This window comes from Anopheles gambiae, chromosome 2 (assembly GCF_943734735.2).
Source record: "Anopheles gambiae chromosome 2, idAnoGambNW_F1_1, whole genome shotgun sequence".
In the NCBI taxonomy this organism is placed as follows: domain Eukaryota; kingdom Metazoa; phylum Arthropoda; class Insecta; order Diptera; family Culicidae; genus Anopheles; species Anopheles gambiae.
Window position 1 is genome coordinate 52,072,919 of NC_064601.1, and position 13,864 is coordinate 52,086,782.

Sequence of the window (13,864 nt, forward strand, 5' to 3'; positions counted from 1 at the left end):
AAGAAAGCCACCGCCATACGTTTCGTGTTTCTATTTCGAGCTTCTTTAAGCTACACTTTCATCTACACACTATTCCAAAATGTCTATTAACTAAATCACTTATCTCTTAACTAGCGCACACACATACACTCTTTCTCTGTCAGTCGTGTTGGGTGACAAATCTGTTGGGTTGACTTTAGCACCCAACTTTTGTGGAGAAAGACATGAATCGTATACAAAAACAGGCCCGAAACTGCGAACCGAGAGTGCTGGGTTTAAAATCTTGTGCTTTTTCCTTAATTTGATCATCAATGGAGGGAAATTTTAACATACTCGGCTAGCTAGGTTTTCTCGTCGATTCCAAGCACTTCAAACGGCTTTAGATAGGGCAGCGGACGCTGTGGCCAGACGCGTCGTTTCTTCAGCCCCTCACCGGCACGTTCCAACCGCTTCAGCTCCTCTAGCATTGGAAAAATTCGCTGCTCTATGAATTCACCATATGTCCACTGGGGAGGAAAAGGGGAAAAGAATATGTCAATTTTAAAGAATAGTTGATCACATCTGTTGACTTACGTGATCGTACACCTCCGTCAGTGTGGAGGCAGCCGTTCGTGCAAGGTTCGAGACGGCGTTGAGCAGGCGGTAGTTCTCGCCAAGCAAATCGTCGACCCGTGCTGCGCTGCTAAAATTGTGCCGAATATTGTAGTCCGTCAGCCATCCGCGCCTCTGCCGGATCGCATCGGTGTACTCCTCGGTTTCGGTCGTTAGTGTCGCCAGGCGTAGTATGAACCGATAGATCATGCTGCCAGGGAACATGCAGCGCGAAAACATCACCATCATCGAGTCCCTGTGCAGCTCCAACCAGGCATGATGCTCCCCCGTCGGCTCCGGGCACGTTAGGCTGCTGAGTATAGGGTTGGTGCGTGCGCTCACGTCAAAGTATCCTTTCGCCGCTGTTGAAAGGCAGATCGCTAGGCTGGGCAGGGCCGCCGGAAGCAGCTCGCAAAGAACGGCAAAGTGATCGTACCGCTGCCAGCCGGTCAAGGCTAGTCCCTGCAGTCCGTGACTGAACCGATTGCCCTCGCCCTGCATCACTGCCAGCCATCGGAGTGTGTTTTCCAGATGGCGCCTGATCGGTGGCATCAGCAATCCCTCGCCATGGGCTCCTTTGAAGGCGGACGCAGCCCAGGCCGTACGGAATACCGCTGCGTACTTCTCCCACGTGGCCGACTGTACAAACTTGTAGATGTCTTCCGCATACACCCAGATCATCGGCTCGACCAGTTTTCCAATGCCGGAGGCTTGCAGTGCATCAAGCGCCATATGTCGCAGCATATCGTCCCAGACGATGACGCGCAGATGGGGCCATCGACGGCGCACGATCGTGGCCACGTTGTACACGTGATCGAGAAACAGTTGATCCTTCAGCCGGTGGCGGCAGCGTGGACACTCAGCCAGGCGGTAAACCTCGTCGCAGCCGATGTGAATGTGGGTTAGCTTCGGGGTCGATCGTTCAATATCTTCCTTGTGCAGTAGATTCCCATTCTCGGCCGGCATATGGTACTCGATGACTTGCGTCAACAGTTCCTCCACGAATGCCATCGAAGCGTTGTAGCTCGGGCAAAGGGCTTGCGGCGAATCCTCCGTCTCACGCAGGTGGGCAAACTCTTTAAGCTTCAGCGCGTACTCGAGATGGCCAAAGGTTTGCACCAGCGGGATGACGGTTAGACCCAGTGCGAACGCGCTTTTGAGCAGCTCCAATATCTCGTCCCTGTTGTACGCATTCCGTGCTGCCAGTGGAAGCAACGAGCCACCGTAAGGAAACATGTCTTCGTACTCTAGCAGAATGCCCGTCGCACCGAGCGTTTTCAGGATCGGCATCAGTCGTCGCAGGTAGGACACTTTCGGTGGCGCTCCCTTCAGATCGAAATGCACCAACCGTTGGGCCGGTGGAGGTCTTCCGCCTGGGCCTAGGCCGGCAATCACCGGGACGCCCATCCGCTTCAGCTCGTGCTCGTAATGGCTCTGTCGCTCGGCGGCCATGCGCATTTCGTCTGAGATGTGACGTGATGGTTGCCCTTTGCCACTTGGTTGTTGATTGATCTGTTTCCCTTCATCCGTTCGATCCTGCATAATTGCATCCCAATCGTTGGTGTGGCGAACTTTAATAAAGAAAAATATAATCATAAATCAAATTATGAAGAAGGTACTACAAGTAGAACAGTTAGACGTGTTAAAGAAATGAAGCTTTTGATTTGAAACCAACATGTTACTGGTATGATTCATAACGAGCAACGATAGACATTAGTTCAAGTTTATATTAAGGAAATTAGTTGAATACCTAGTAGTAATTATTATAAAATTTTTAAATACAATTGTAAGTAATTCACTACAAGTCCTACAACCGTAAAAAGAAATCCACACTTGGAGAATGCCCGGCCAATTGGCTCTGAATATCTACCTAAACTTTCTATCGACTGATTAGTATCATTTAGCTGGTAAGTTGTGAACATACCCTTTGCGGATCGCAATCCACCCGGTGTCGGTTTAACAAACTTAACGCCTCCCTCATCGCCCTCAAGCTGAACCGATCCTTGCTCACCGTGTGCTGCACCATGCGGCTCCACTCCATTGCTGCCACCGTCCAGGGCAGGGTCGTGTCGCTCGTGGAAACCCAATCGCTGCAGCAAACTCTCGTGCCGACCGCCGTGTGCGCTGCCGAGCATCAGCTCTCTTACCGACACGATCTTACCACCGTCCTCGGTAATGTGTGTAGTGTACAGGAAGCCCCAAAACCACAGTGCCAGCAGGAAAAGCAGCGAAGCGCCGAGAAAGAAAAGTTTGCGCCGCCAGCAAACTATCAGCAGGCGGGAATGCATTTCGGGCGTGTTTTGTTGGTTGTAGGTGATGGCTGGGAGGGGTTGGTTTATTTTTTAAATCTGAAATAGATATAGTTCGGCGGGGTTATCGGGGTCAAAAAAAATCATTGATTCAAGGGGGGATTTAGAAGTGAATTATAAAATTATTTCAAAAGTGTTGAAAAATTGGAAATTGGAACAGCGAAATAAGATGTGATATCATAATGCGTATCAAGAACTCCTTCTTTTTTTTAAAGGCTAAAATGTTATAGCAAATTGCCCAATGAAATCATGGATACGGGTAGCTTTCAGGAAATCAAACGTATTTGTGCTTGTTATGCAAAACAACAAAATATTATCACGTTATACAGCGTGAAATACGAGTAGTTGTCCTAGGCCATCTTTATGTATGTCTCATGTAATGTTTGCCTATAATGAGCACCACAACCTTCATAATGATAGGAAGATTTTTCTCATTTTTATGAGATAAATTAGATTTAAAATAGCTTTGATAGACATATAAGGAACAGCGCACAATCAGACAACACAGATTTCAGTTTCAGTCAATTTATTGTCTATAGACAGACTGGAAAATCAAGATTATCATTATAAATTGATTATTGTAAGTAATCATTTCCAGATGCAATAGCTCATAGCACACCGAAATATGATGAGGCGGATCAATGGATTGTGGATTATTTGCGATCCACGTTAGGGATACACAAAATTTACACTAAAACCCCATTGTGTTCGATGGAGTAACTCCTAATGTTCCATGTTAGAACTGTTTTGGTTGTCTTGAATGTGTGTATGAACTGGTTAATTCCTTTAAGTATTATTCCATGCCAATATATGCCCCAGAGTTGTAGCATTGAATCAGCATTTGAGGTAATATATTTTAACTCTTACATCCTTACATCCTTCTTACCCGATGTTGGTGTAAGAGGTGAAACTGATCATCACGTTATCGTTTGACAGAATTTTGTGTTTACTTCATCCCGATAGTCAGCATTTCTTAGTAGAACGAATATTAGTGGAAAGTAAGAGAAGGTGCGTCATTCTTATTCTTCTTCTGGCACAACAGACCGTTGTCGGTCAAGGACTGCCTCCTGTACCACAAGTGGACTTGCTTATTGATTTACCCATATAAGGATAGTCATAAGTCCTACGTATGGAGGGGGGGGGGGGGGCACGGTCCATTTGGGGCTTGACCCCTTGACGGGCATGTTGTTAAGTCGTACGACTTGCCGACTGTACCACGAGACCGGCTCTGGTGCGCCATTACAATAACAATTATCGCGATCGTCTGAGGGTATCAGAAGTAAGCTAAATATCGTTCGTTGATTTACCTCTTAACCACGACTATCATTCATTTAAGTCCATCTTAAAATCTTGAAATGGTCTGTCTCGGGGTACAGTCATCAAGTCGTATAACCTTACCAAACAGCCCTTCTTAAACTTAACATCTAATGTAGGTTGAGCCATGTGCCTCATCATACATATGCCTGACCATCCTTGCTAAGGGCTAGTAGTTATTACAAATGTTAAAATATGGAAATAGTTTTTTTAAACTTTTACAGCCTCTTAATATAAACATCTCGACTCGTATATTTAAATTCGTACATTTTCTGTAAATCAGGATCCTCTGTGCTAAAACTAATGGATCATCGTACAAAATTAAACTGACCACCGTTTTTAATGATCAATAAGTGATCAATGCTAATATTGTGAGATCGATCACGCAAAAAGAAGATCACTTGTTAAGACAAACGAATTATCTTTCAAACACTGTACACCAGCAAAACACATAATTTCTACGAAACAGCAAAACGCAACTTCATCCACACCAACACGCAACAGTTATTTCCCCCCTATTATCGTATCGTCTCTCATCATGCATTCCCTTAATTTGTTGCATTCCGCGTCGTGGCCAAAAAAAAGCTCCAAACATTTTCGTTACATTAAAGATTCAGCTCGAATCCCGCGTCCAAAACCCGCTCCCGCAAAACGTGTGCCAAAAAGGAGGACCAGTATTTCCAGTAGCGCAGCCCGAGCGCAGTACGAGAGACTGTGGCATGCCGCCAGTTACCGTAAAAGGTTGGCGCAGGCGAATGTGTTTATTGAGTATTTGAAAAAATATGTGAATTTGTCGGCATTGAAGCCCCGGTAGTGGAGATATTGGTAAAGGCACGGTAAAGAAGGGGGTCTTCCGAGGGCAATCGGAACAGTGCGCTGTTGACCGAGGACAATGATCATTAGATGGAGGTCGCGAACATGGCAAAGAACCGGAAAAAGGACAGCAAAACATCAAAGGGTCTTGTTTTTGATGGGATTGGGATGGAGGGCATGTACGGGTGGTTCGCTGGAGTGGTACTTCTGAAAGCCGGGAACGATTCCTCGAGGCGCGGAAGAATTTGTGGCGGAATGCATTTGAACACACGGGGAAACATGATTCTTGAAAAAGTTTCGCTTGGTATTTCTGAAATGTGTCTCCTTCAGGGGCTTGTGTTTCTGCTGGTACACACACACATACACACGTTGGAGCGTCCTGAGGGGAACGGGAAGCAGGCGACAGTAAGAGATTCATTCGTGAATGGTTCGTGATTAGAGTGGCAATTAACTGCTTCTACTGTCCTTCGAGCGAGAAGCACATTAGCTTTGGATCTTTGGGTCCCTTTTGTAGGGTTTGATTTGACAGCATACTCCATTAATCCGATGGTTAAAACCTCTACCCCTTAAAAGTTGAGCAACATACTTCGTCGATTAAATTCAATCTCTTCATTCTGTGGGCTATCTGCATGATTTAGTAAACAGCATTGGGCGGCCATACTAATGTAAAACAGGATGAATGATTAATCAAGCGTTTTTGCATCCTTAGGTGTTATGGTGCAGCGGGCACACCAGAACAGAGTAAACCCTGGAATCACTACAGTGACTGATTTTTATGCCGAAAAGTAAATGATTAAATGTTCTACTTTATCTGTACAACTAATCACCGGTGCAATTTTCACTTTTCTTACCTATTTCACAATGAACCTCACAACTGAGCGCTTCACTCTTTTTCACTTTCGTTTCGACACGGTGGTTTTATTGATAAATTAGCATCACAGTTCCCTTTTAGCCACAAACACACAAATCATCTGGCTCACGTTTTCCACGTTGATTTGTTGTGCATCTATTCCTTCGCCCGAGCAAACAACATACACTGCACAATGAGGAAAATGCTTCACCACGAGCCGCGATACTACTTGTCACCAGCCGGACAAATGCACAGGACACTTCCGCAGGGGCCAAACCTCCGATTAAACGTTCTCCATTTTGCTGCAAGTTGCTCCAGCAGCAATAAACACACAACCACCTTGCTAACCAATGTTATCCGGCTGGTGGTCAATGTTATCCGGTCCAGCAGCAGCTACAGAGTGAACACGTCCTGTCGGTCGGTATCGAGTTTTAAAGAATTTTGCGTCCCCCTTGTTTCTGATGACCGGCGATGACAAAAGCCCTTTCCAGTTACAGCATCTTCATCCTCCTGCTCCACAAAACGCTAGGTGCCAATCCGTGTCCGCGCGAAGGCTGCTCCCGTGTTGTTCGTCAGCAGCGGTGGCACCTTTCGGTTTTTGTTTTGTTGTGCCCGATTGGTGGGAAAGTGCATCAGTGCGCCGAATCGGGCGTCTGCACGTCGGAATAACACGACGGAAGCGTTACACACTGTCTGGACGCGCGCGCTTGGTGGCAAAAACGGGCTGCTTTTATGCTGCTGCCTTCTTGACGCTCCGAGAACGGAGGAAACGCTTGTCGTTGGCATAAACCGGCTTTTTTTCGTCTGTGAGCTGGAATGAGTTCGATTTTGTTTTCGTAGCTCAATGAAAGCTAGTATGCTTCTATGTTCTGTTGGATTTTATGGAATAGGAAAACACCTTCACGTGTAAATGTGTAGTACATAAAACCATGTTAAAACCATGTGCCGTTGAAATCCTAATTGTTGTTTGTTTTTAATTTTTTTTGAGAATTTCGTTAATGACATGAGAAACCATTTCTCGAGGAAAATGCTTTAGGTATACAAATTGCTTCCATTTGCACAATAAACGAAATCGCCATAAACTAACTTAAGGTAGCGTGAAAGAATCAGAAAGTTTCTTAATTTATCTTTTTTTTATAAGTATGTGTAGGTATGCCAATTTTGCTTCAGTGCGTTTCAAGTTCCAATAATCTGGTTGCATGTTTTCATATCTTAATTTGTTTATTCATTTGTTTTGTTTTAATTTTTCTTTCCTTTCCTTTACCTTGCTATAATCTGTTTTTATTTATCGTTGTTGTTACTTATATTCACTTAGTGTATCATTTGTGTGGTTTTAATATTACCACTTCTATACAAAATAACTCTCATCATCAATTAACACGTTCGTTATGTTGTGTAATGGCTCTTCTACTACCTTATGAAACAAAATATATCTAACATTTTAAAGAGTTTTTTATTTGTCCGTTTAAAAGGAGTTTTTTTTCTATAAGTTATCACTACGATGTATTATTTGAAAGCCAATAAGCCAAATCCAAGTTGAAATAACTGAGGAAACTCCTAGCAAGCATGTTGTTCAAAATACTACCATGCGACCTTAATTATGTTATGCGATTTCACGGTTTGAATAGAATATTGCAGTTATTTACAGCTGGACAAACTATTCAAATTAATCGTCATATTTAGAGTTTATTATTTGTGTATCACTATTTTACCATAATGTCAATATGGTCTTTCTCTTCTATTCGGCGTAACGTCCTAAGCGGACATGCCCCGGCCTATACAGGATTTTTAGACCCATTCACTATTCAGTCAAGTCCATGCTAGGTGGCAGGGGGGGGGGGGGGGGGTCTGTTCTAGACTTGAACCTACAACGGGCATGTTGTTAAGTCGTGCGAGTTGACGACTGAATTGAGGGACCGCCCCGCGAGAATGTCAATGGTATTTTCCATAACATAGGTCACATAGGTTCCTACTAGTGATCGGTAAAGTTGGCAAAACTTCGGAGTCGACTCCGATCCGATTCCGAAAATTTTGGAACCGACTCCGGAAGGTAGGTAGGCTCAGCAATATCCGGAGTCGTTCCAAGTCGTCCGGAGTTATTCGGAGTCATTTGAAGTCGTTCGGAGTCGGAGTCGTCGAGACGTAGTCGGCGACGTAGTCCGAGACATCCGGAGTCGTTCGGAGTCGTTCGGAGTTGTTTGGAGTCGTTCGGAATTGTTTAGAGTCGTTCGGAGTTGTTTGGAGTCGTTGGGAGTCGTTCCGAGTCGTTCGGAGTCGGAGACGACTCCGAATGACTCCAGATGACTCCCGACAAGGCCGGACAACTCCGGACGTTTTCGGACGACTCCGGGTGGCTCCGGGCGACTCCAACACCCTGCGGACCTAGTGGTTCCATTTTCAGTTCCAAAGAGCACACTAGTTCCTACAACAGTTCGTGCGCATAGGGTCAGTGGTTGACAAAGTACGACTTACTCTCGCTATCAGAGTGCGCCTTTTGATAACAAAGGAGTTGGTCAGTAGTGCATAATATGATTCTTTTATGAATTATTGGCGGACAACGACGTGCGTGTAGACATGTGTTTCAGTTCTACCTTCGATTTTGATCAATTCCTCCTCAGTTTTCGTAACACAATTGTTGGAGTAGAGCTTTCGCATTCTGTTGGTCCAGATATATTCGTTGGAACACAGCTGGATGATGTTTGATCGGTTACATTGTTCCTAGTACGATTTCACTGTTTGACCGGTTGCATTGACCTCCAGCCCAAGCGATCGCAGCATTGTTTGCCACTTTTCCCACGGTCTTCATTTTCAGCATCCTTTGGAGCTTCTTGTCGCTCAGTGTCGACGGCCATTCGGAACCAGGCTTTTTTTTTTTTGGAAGCTCTGATTGTTGTCTAATAGTGGCAACTTGTTGTAAATTTCGGAACGGACTTACCCGACATCCACAAACAGCCACACGATATTCGTTTTCGTGATGGTGTGGTTTCTTTGACCGCATACGCTTCTGAACGAAGTTATTTAACTTTTTAGGCCATCATGGTTAGACTTCGACTGATAGATCTATAAAAAATCTAAAACTGCTGTCATTTTTTTATGCAAACGTCAACACAGCTATGAAGCTTTGATTTCAATTAGTAAAATTTGTATTTGAAAAAAGTATTATACTTCAACCTGTGCTCCAATGTAAGTCTTCGCGATCAGTCTCAAGGATTTGCTCCAGCAGTGTCGATTACCAGCTGTGTCGATATCCTGCAACTGCGCCGTGATTTGCGAGCAGCGTGTTAACGAACAAGGCAAACATTTACCCTGACGCTAATACGACATCCCGATGGGATGAATGGATTCTTTTAATGACTTTCCCCCGTTTAAATACGCCCGTTGTTTGCATAGCCGCAACAGAATGAGCAGGCAAAAAGGCTGTGTGAAACATTTCACGTTTCCCATGTTCACCAGATCTAGCTCGTACAGATGTGCAGATTCTCGGACTGATTGCAATGAATGCAAATTTAATTGCCAATACGGTTGATGAAGTCACCCTACGTTGGACAATGTTACGGTAGGCATACAGACACGTTTACCATTCTCCGAGTACTTTTTTGTGTGCTTGTGTAAAGCATGTAAAGCTCTGTACCCTAGCACGCTGAGCTGAGCCCCAACTAAAAGCTCTCGCTCGGTCAACTTTTCTAGGTGGAAAACTCTAATTTGATAAATTTTCTGGTACGAGAAGAACAACAAAAAACCCAATTCATTTAACCGTCGATACGTGCACTGAAAAATGCAGGACGATGCATGGGTTGCATTTGGTTCGAATGCACTTTTACAGTTTTATCGAACTAGAAATCCTGAGTTTATTTTCCACCCCCTTCGTGTTTCCGCTTCCTCGTGGATTGATTATTTTTTGCACTTGTTTGTATGCAAAAATAAATCCTTGAGCGTAAAGAAGAAAAAAAGATTCGCACAACATGTGAATGTATGGGAATTTGAACAGGTGCAATAAAACAGCTCATTAATTGCGTGTTTCCGAGCGGCAATAATCGTTAACGTTCGCAAAGGTATTGCCTGTTTTTAGACGGCTCGTTTAATGAAGGGTGGCAAATGCGCCCGTAGCCGTCGTCAGGTATTTGCAACGAGTTTGTGGTATGAAAAGCTTTGTTAAGCACCACCGCGATAATTAAAAGTAATTGAATAATTTTTTTTTTTTGCATCGGAAAAGTATGTTCATACAACTTGAAGTTCTGTCAATGTAAAGCGACAAATCCAAATCATTAATAGTATAAAATTATGGAAATAATTTGTTTGTAGTTTTTAGGAGCACATCCCGCACAATGTGGATTCGATAAACACGAATTGAAAATATCACACACGTTTTAACAACTATCTTTCTTGGACAGTTCTGGAAGAAGAGTAATGTTAAAATTAATATAATTGAGTGAAAAGTGAATTGAAAAATTATTGTTTTTGGATTGAATTAGGCAACCGGTATCCAATTCCACAGGATACAGCGGCTACGAATTTTTCAACACCTATCGTACTGTATCAACTAAAATTAACCAGCAGAAAGTTATTTGATGAAGCTTTTTTTATTCTTCAATCCAGAAAGTTTGTTCCATAGTGTGTAATTCACGTAATGCACCGATTTAACCGCATTTGATGGTGTATGTTTGTATACTACAGGGTCGGAACGGCATACAAATGTGTCGTTGCTTGGATTGAGTCTTAAATTGATCAAGTCACGCTTACCCCTTAATTACAAACAATCGTTATACTGTTTCCTTAAACGAACTATATCGCCGATACATCCTTTAGATATGGAAGACTTATACGCTTTAGAGCGTATAGAAGCAACTGAGTAGGGAATACCAATGTTTTTATAGTAATAAATATAAAGAGCTTTTTAAATTTGTCTACATAACTTAATGATAATAATCCGCATAAAATGTGATGGCAATTCCACCTACCTGTAGAACACGTTTTAAAGCCGCTCCATGATGCTCCATTCAGCCCTGTTGCTTTGTGTCCCGTTTGTCACCATCCGCCGATGTCGATGAATCGACAAAGCGTACCACATTGGCGTACTGGCCTTGCAGATTGCTTCCGGACGAGTCGGTGGTATCCGTGCTGGAGCAATAGTCGGGCGTAAGCCCCACGGAGGCCATCTTTAGATGTGGAGACTGAGAAGAAAGCACCCAACAACGGGCGGCTGGTAAAACCGATGATAATGATGTTACCGATCACACGTCGAACAACTTACCCAGCGTTCCAAATCGCAAAACTGTATCGTGTAGGTGGCACCACCCCCGGATGGTAGTAGGGAGTGAAACTTTCTCAACTGTAAACCACGCTGCGACACGAACAGTACGGCGACGGAACGAGACACGAAATGTTCTTCCACTTCTGGCGAGGGTTCCCGAGTCGGCACAGGTACACTGTCCGATGCCATCGTGGCAAAGTGTGTTCAACTACTGGTTGTCTGGTCTGGTCACGGCACACTATACACTACACACACCGACACTAACGTGTGTTCCGAGGGCAAAAAGGCATGGCAAACTGTGTCGTCTAGGTAATTCTTCCGATGACAACATATACGGCTCACTAGGGACTTGCGTGATGTCAGTCAGTTTAAAAAATATCATTCATGCATCACGGAACGGTGCATTGTGTCTGGGACCCCCGTGCCACTGTGCCATGATTTGTTTGTACCTACAGGTGTGAACGAAATCAATAGCTAATGGATTCCTGGTGACCTACATCCAGTGTTTTAAAGGCAGTTAGCACCATAATTTTCAAAAAAAAGCTGCAACAAAGTGCAGCGCCGCGGAGTTCTACGGCCAATGGCGATCAAGCTGGATTTGGTTGAATGTATTGGTTAACTAGCGTAATGTAAAAGAGGAACCGGAACTACAAAGTAATATGCACCATAAATAATGCACCAATGGCGCTGTAAAGTATTTAGTGCATCACTGTGAGTCCACGTGTCGGTAAAACAGCCTAGCCAGATTCTATTACTTTGAACGTTAGATCTATGGCTTTCACTATTTGGAAATTCTTAGATACAGGTGTATTGCTTCTATATTATGGATAGTTTTTAATTTTAAATAAGGAAATAGCCTTTTGTTATCTGTTGTTAGGACAGACGGTATAAAAAGACACGTTTAAGTGGTTTACAAGTGAAATTATCATGACATATTGGAACGATTGTACGGTTGTATTGTAGAAAAGGGGTTTATTTACTTCGCACTTTAATGTTGCCCGAAGCTTAACTTAAGCCAAGGGAAACTAAAACTGACACACGAGCCATCACGAACGGCTACGAGGATACTAAGAATAGTAACATCCATTCTCCGCTTATGCGCTTAACTGCATTAGCGCAGCCTTATTTTTAGACCAACTAAATTGTGTTTTGTTGTGAATGACAATCCTGTGTGTATGTGTACGTTTGTCGCTCGTTTGTTTACCTCCCTATGCAGGAAATCTCAACCGACAAACCGATTTCCGCTAATCACATTATACCATTTCCTTATCTTGCTCAATCAACGTGTACAATGCAGCGTACAATAGACCAATTTCGCGTAACGTTGTCCCCACAATCGCAAGGTTGTTGGAAGCGCATTCAACGCGCTTTTATCTTATCGCTTCGATATGAACTCCGTCATAGCTTTCCCTTTTTGCTGACCTTCGTTGTGTCGGGTGCCGGTGTTTCGAATACGTTGTCCTCCGGTTCCGGAATAATCTTCTGCACAAAGTCGATAACGCGCACCAGCTGATCGCGCTTGATTTCGTGCAGCGCGGTACGATGCGGTACGAACTGACCACGCACACCCAGCTTGGCCAGCTCATCGAACGTGGTCTGTCCCCATTCCGGCGGTACCAGCGTGTCCCGCTCGCCGTGCATCATCAGCAGCTCCGGCAGGTGCTCGTCCTGCGCAACACCTTCCAGCGAATCGTACACGATACTTCCGGTGTTCAGGAATGACGAAATGGCAAACACACCGCCCAAATCGCGATTCAGATGGTAGCCGGCGTGCATGGCCAGTGCGCCGCCCATCGAGAAACCGCCGACGACGATCCGGTTCAGCGGCACGCCGGCAGCCAGCTCGCGCACCAGCATTTCGTTCACCGTGTCGTAGATCGAGGCAAGCGACGTCCGTATTTCCGGGCAGTCCATCTCAATGCGCTTCCGGTTGAACCACACGTTCGAGTTTTCGCCCCCCATCGGGGTGTACGGTTGTACCGGTGCGGTCGGGATGATCACCTTGATGTGGGGAAACTCCATATCCCGGCCCAGCAGAAACCGAATCCATTCCGTCAATCCATTGCCAGTGTCGCCTGTGAAATGGACGGTCCGACGGGCACGATCAGTTAATGGTCGATGCGGGGTTTTTTGAATTTTAAATCACAACTATGTTGACCTTATGCCCCCGCCTTGGTGCTCCCTTTGCGCTCGGTACGGTTTTTACATAACACTCACCAGAACCATGAAAGAAGATCAACGTGCCAGCATGTTTCTTGCCCGTCGGATTAAACACCTTCTCTATCAATCGCATTACGCTAAGATTGGTTAATGAAGCTTGAGCTGAGCAAAGAAAACTGATATCGTACGCAAAGCGGTTACAACACTAATGAAAAACAAAATCTTTTCGAACGAACGAACGAAAACACGACGTGCACGATTTGGTGGCCGATATCGTGTTGGTGTCGTCGGTGCTGCAGAATGTAAACAAACCCTTCATAGTGGGTCTATTTGTCAATGGTACGGACATTATCAAGATATTTTATATTAAAATTTGCTTTTTAAATGTTGTATCTATCAATTATTTAAAATGATTGGACCATTTTATATGATTTATAGCCTCATTAAAATTTAATTCAAACAAATATGGCACATAGACAGCATCGACCACAGTGCAACGCTATGCTGTCAGTTTGTATTCGTAAAAATGTGCTGTCGGCTGTCGGTTGCACGTGCGCTTAGCGGGACCACGTGCAGTCTTCATACCAAAAATTGATG

At 44.4% G+C, this 13,864-nt stretch overlaps 2 protein-coding genes across 4 annotated transcripts; both read right to left on the bottom strand.

Moving 5' to 3' along the window:
* Positions 1-16: 16 nt before the first annotated feature.
* LOC1274114 (hexosaminidase D) lies at positions 17-11,923 on the bottom strand. 3 transcript variants are annotated; one of them, XM_061650207.1, is made up of 5 exons: positions 11,108-11,923; positions 10,815-11,027; positions 2,495-2,918; positions 553-2,141; positions 17-485 (listed from the first exon to the last, which is right to left on the bottom strand). In XM_061650207.1, exons 3-5 carry the CDS (start codon positions 2,856-2,858, stop codon positions 321-323), a joined length of 2,118 nt encoding a protein of 705 aa, XP_061506191.1. In that variant the 5' UTR covers positions 2,859-2,918; positions 10,815-11,027; positions 11,108-11,923; the 3' UTR covers positions 17-320. The 3 variants fall into 3 exon arrangements, with proteins under 3 accessions (XP_061506191.1, XP_061506192.1, XP_313191.6); XM_061650208.1 differs by lacking the exons at positions 10,815-11,027; positions 11,108-11,923 and adding an exon at positions 5,858-6,530 and having other exon boundaries at positions 2,582-2,918; XM_313191.6 differs by lacking the exons at positions 10,815-11,027; positions 11,108-11,923 and adding an exon at positions 5,858-6,525.
* A 136-nt stretch (positions 11,924-12,059) lies between these two features.
* LOC1274115 (lysophospholipase-like protein 1) lies at positions 12,060-13,590 on the bottom strand. The gene is made up of 2 exons (XM_313192.5): positions 13,325-13,590; positions 12,060-13,182 (listed from the first exon to the last, which is right to left on the bottom strand). The coding sequence occupies exons 1-2, from the start codon at positions 13,398-13,400 to the stop codon at positions 12,506-12,508; spliced, it is 753 nt and encodes a 250-aa protein (XP_313192.3). The 5' UTR covers positions 13,401-13,590; the 3' UTR covers positions 12,060-12,505.
* Positions 13,591-13,864: the final 274 nt, after the last annotated feature.